General features: G+C 52.0%; 1 protein-coding gene across 1 annotated transcript in view; it reads right to left on the bottom strand.

The window, feature by feature from the left end:
• Nucleotides 1-4,362, bottom strand: part of SSUH2 (ssu-2 homolog (C. elegans)) — a gene marked incomplete at both ends in the record, with an annotated part of 7,752 nt that overhangs the window by 3,084 nt on the left and 306 nt on the right. The window contains 6 exons of the mRNA XM_009697117.1: nucleotides 659-751; nucleotides 2,241-2,325; nucleotides 2,700-2,832; nucleotides 3,219-3,281; nucleotides 3,813-3,938; nucleotides 4,223-4,347. Of these exons, the coding sequence (XP_009695419.1) occupies nucleotides 659-751; nucleotides 2,241-2,325; nucleotides 2,700-2,832; nucleotides 3,219-3,281; nucleotides 3,813-3,938; nucleotides 4,223-4,347 (625 nt within the window). The remainder of the gene's footprint in view (nucleotides 1-658; nucleotides 752-2,240; nucleotides 2,326-2,699; nucleotides 2,833-3,218; nucleotides 3,282-3,812; nucleotides 3,939-4,222; nucleotides 4,348-4,362) is intronic.

Here is a 4,362-nt window from a genome sequence, read left to right as displayed (position 1 = left end):
CAAGGTGCGGCCTCACCAGTGCCCAGTACAGGGGGATGATCACTTAATTGCCACTCTCTCAGGATGGACGGAGGTGGTGTTTTGAAAAATGAAGGTCTTCACACAGGGTAACTGAAGGCATTTTGTACAAAAATGGGAAAGTGCTCAGGAAGCACCAGCAGGGCAGGTAATGGCTTTTTGCTAAACCTCACAAGCTAACACCTTTTTCAGCCCCGTTGGTGGTCTCTGGCACGAGAGCTCCCAGCTGGGCGATGCCAGGGCAGCCCCCCCAGCCAGCACCTTGGGCCGGCTCTAAAGCCCCGAAAAGAGGAGCTCGGCCGCTGCCCCGCATCGCCCCGGCTACCTGGGTGCTTTGGGTCTGGGCTGCGCCAGCTGGTACCGGGCAGGGGCTCGGCCGCTCTGTCTCCATTTGGGACTCCTCGTGTGACCTTGGACTGACCTTCACCTCTGTGAACCCGCTTCAGCTCCCATCACACCCCACGGACAAGACTGCCGTCATTAGGGACTAAAGCTGCCCCTCTAAGCCCCTGTTTCTGCCTGACCAAAGGCAATAAATGCTCTCCCAGCTTCCCCTTAGGGACCCCAGCTGAGCTCCCAAGCCTTGCAGAAAAATAAGGAATAAAAGTAACAGCTCAGAACTTCTCCCTGTGCTGCTTACCAGCTTATCACCAGCTGCCTGAAATGTTGGAGCTTCTTCTCTCCCTGACAGGTCGCACAGGTCTTGCTGCCCCGGCCAGAACAGGTATGGCACCTTGGGATGCCACAAAAAGAATTTTAAACAGGATTTTAAAGCCGGGGGTGATTTATTTCAGTGTTTGCGCAGCTCCGCCGGGTCCGCAGCTGCAGGAGTCAATGACAGCACATGCACCGCACGTACGTCTTCCCCCGGTCCGTGACTCAAGGGACATAACGTATTTGCTTGGGAAAACAAATGACTAATGCCAGCCTCAAATCTATTTGTAAATGTGGGATTAGTCAAAGAATGTATTTGTACATCTAATTAAGGATAATCACAATTTCCCCACACAACGGCGGTAAGGCGAGTGTCACTTTGAAGACGCTGCTGCCTGTGCTTCTGGCAGATGCAGGAGGCATATGCTTATGCATGGAGCGGTTTGATTGCATCAGTGCAACACAGATTAGCAGCAGTTAACAACTGATTCATTAAGACTCTTCAAGCCATCATTAGCCCCGGTGGATTCATGCTTTAAAATGACTGCCATGATTATGCACGATACCATCGCTGTTATTTTAAACTTAATGGAGCCACATAAAACAGCTTTAGAAAGTGCCTCCTTTTTTTGTCACTTAAAGATCATTTTTAAGCCTGTTAACTTTCATGTTTGGGAAAAACAGACGGTGGGAATAATTCTCCCGGCTGCGCTGGCCGTGAAACCTGCCGAAGCCCAACGGGGCGCCGCGGGAGCTGGACCTAAGAGCAGCTCTGAAGTTTGCTGCTGCCATCCCGGGGCGGCTCCTTCCGCCCCGTCCCACCACCCCACCCGGGCTCTGAGCCCGGCAGAGCCCACCGAGACCCGGGGTGGGAGGGAGGCCGAGCGTGGCCCTGGGCAGACTGGAAGCCTCTTTCCTGCCGCAGCCCCTGGAGCTCTGAGACACTCTGCTTTCACTGGAAAACCCAAGGCTTTCTTCCCAGAGAAGCCGGGAAACGCGGCAGCCTTGTAACAGAAAGATAAGAAAAGATGGAAGAAAGGCAAGCCAAAAAAACTACTATTTTCCAAACACTTCAGAGCTTCTCTCACGAGTCTGGGATAGCAGCTTGGTTTCTGAATACTGAGGGCGGGCTGCACGGAATGAATAAACGATGTTAAAATGAAGGTTCATTTAAAAATCAGAGGGGGAAAAGGCTATTTCTAACCATTTTTCCTGGAGAATAAAGCTACTGCTGTGCTACTTTATCTGTTAGGTGGTCGTCATGGTAGAAAATAAAAAAAGCACACGGGCATGTAGGGCATGCCCCAGCTCTGCACTGCAACCCCTGCCAGCAGCAGGCAAGTGGAGTCATTTTGGCTCAAACCTACTGGATTCAGGGCTTTTTCCCCCACCAGCTTTCCAGTATTTTCCTCCTATGCAGACCCTCAGCTGGCAGCCTCCACCAAGCCAGTGGGACTGGGATGACTGGTTCCTACGACCCGTGCCGCTGCGTGAGATCGCGCGGACTGAGGGATCATCGCGGTGTGAGAGGAGCCGCAGCACCTGATGCGCAGAGGAGCCCATCGTACCTTTGGCGACCTGTACCCGAGCAACGCTGGCATCTCTTTTGGTGCTTCAGCCTCCGTCGGAGCCCTCGCACGTTACACACCTCGTCTACAAATACACCAAAGAATTAAAGTAAGTGGTGACTGCTAGGATAAAGACATGTCAGGCTTATAAATCAAAAGCTTTTATGCACGTTATCAAAATAATTGCTAACTCAGGCTTGCAGGGAAAGGCGCATGCCAAGTACGTACATTGCAAATGAAGAGTGTACAAAGCAGCTCGTAAATTGTGACCCTGGATTAGTCGGGTGTTCCAGCCAAACTCACCAGTGATGCAAACTAGACACACGACCTAGGCTGAAATGAAACACGAGGTTTTCCACTGTTATTTACTCTTGTAGATAATAGTATACTTTTATTTAAGTATTCATATTTGATCAGATTAACTTTAACTAAAGCGGCAAATCGGTGCAATAACAGTACCTCTGCTGGCAGGCTGGGAATATCTGCGCAGAAGAACAAACAACGACAGGAGGCCGGCTTTGCAGCGGCACTCGTATCCCTGGGTTAAACCTCCTCTCCCCTTCCCAAACCCCAAGTACAGAACCGAGCATATCTGAAAGACAGCAAACAGTTTGCTGCTTTTCATACCTAAGATCTGACCTCATTTCAACAGTGCAGAAGCAAATTCTCCTTCTCCTCTCACCACCATAACGCGTAGGCTATCGACTGAGGACGGGGATGTCCTGTCCTGGGGGCAGGATTTTGACAACCCCGTTCAGCATCGCTGGAGGACCCGGGAACAGCTGCTGGAAACTGGGCTGAACACGAGTGGGTTTGGGGTACAGGGTGGCAAAGGGGGAATAAAACGGACCTTGCCCTCAGATTTCCAACTCTCGTAAGTACAGTAATAAGTTAGCACATGTATTTTTGCAAATGAACGCCAAACTTCGAGGAATAGGAAACGCAGGCTGCCTGGCAGAAGGTTTCCCAGCTCCTTACCCGACCTGCCCCATGGCACACCCCGCACTTGGACCGGCCGTGACCGCGGCATCTGTGACAGTCCTGAAATCAGAGCATTATTCATGCACGGAGCTGCCCAGGGATTTCGGATACCTCATCTTATGCACACGCACTCTTCCTGCATCTAAATTCAGTGGTAAAATTCTGGTCCTAACACCATAGAATTGTGCTGTACGATCATTAAAGGAGTCATAAATAATAATTTTTTAGCAAAGGCACATGTCTATGTAGTGCTGGCAAAAGAAAGTAATCTTTTTTCTTTATTCATCATTTCACTTAAAAAGTAAAATAAATTGACCAGCTATAGAGCTTGTCAAAAGCTAAATGGGAACTGTCATGCAAACAAATGTTCTGCTAATGTTGAAAAAAAAAATTAACAGAAGAGGAAGTATTATCCAGTGGTGTTTCTTGAAAAGGCTGCAGCAAGATTTGTCCTCAGACTTCTAGAAGACGACGACACCAGGAAGAAGGGTTCTCTAACTATTTTCCCTCACATTTAATGAGGAAAAACCCAAGAAAATGAGAACCGTACTGAGGTGCCCATCACCGTCCCGAGGAGCTGTGAGGACTCACCCTGACCAGCACGGAGTGGGGCACCTGGCATCGCCGTGTCCGGCCCTGGAAGAAGCAGGGAGCCCTGACCTCCACGTCCCAGGGGTCCGGGGGGGGTGTCGCCGGGGGGTCCAGCTGCTCCAAGCTCTGCAGGAGAGGATGGCATCTTATCCACCTTGCTGGAGGTGGTGCTTGGATGCTGGCCGGCTCCTGGTGCTGCTGTGGACCGGCCAACTTCGCTCCCCATCCCCATGCGGACATCACACCAGGGACCGACCCTGCATGGTCCGTGCCACCCTGGGGTGCTGAGCATCCTCCTGCTGCCACAACACAGCCCCCATCTCCCCCAGACCTCCCAGCAGACCCCCATCCAGTGCGGGCATCTGGAGCCAGCTGTCACCCAAACCCCAGGGACAGGGGTCCCCCCCAGCGCCCCTCAGCAGGTCGCTGAAGAGCTCCTCTGCACGCAGGTGCCCATCTCCGCTCTCGAGACGCGTTGAGCACACGTGGCACTTGGCAGGAAAGGTCTGCTGCGGAGGCAGGGAGCTCACGGCCTCTGCACCCCGGGGAG

Source organism: Cariama cristata, unplaced genomic scaffold, assembly GCF_000690535.1.
Source record: "Cariama cristata isolate BGI_N322 unplaced genomic scaffold, ASM69053v1 scaffold34753, whole genome shotgun sequence".
NCBI classification, from domain to species: Eukaryota; Metazoa; Chordata; class Aves; order Cariamiformes; family Cariamidae; genus Cariama; species Cariama cristata.
The sequence above is the reverse complement of the archived record's forward strand: the minus strand, read 5'-3'. Positions and strand labels throughout refer to the sequence as shown.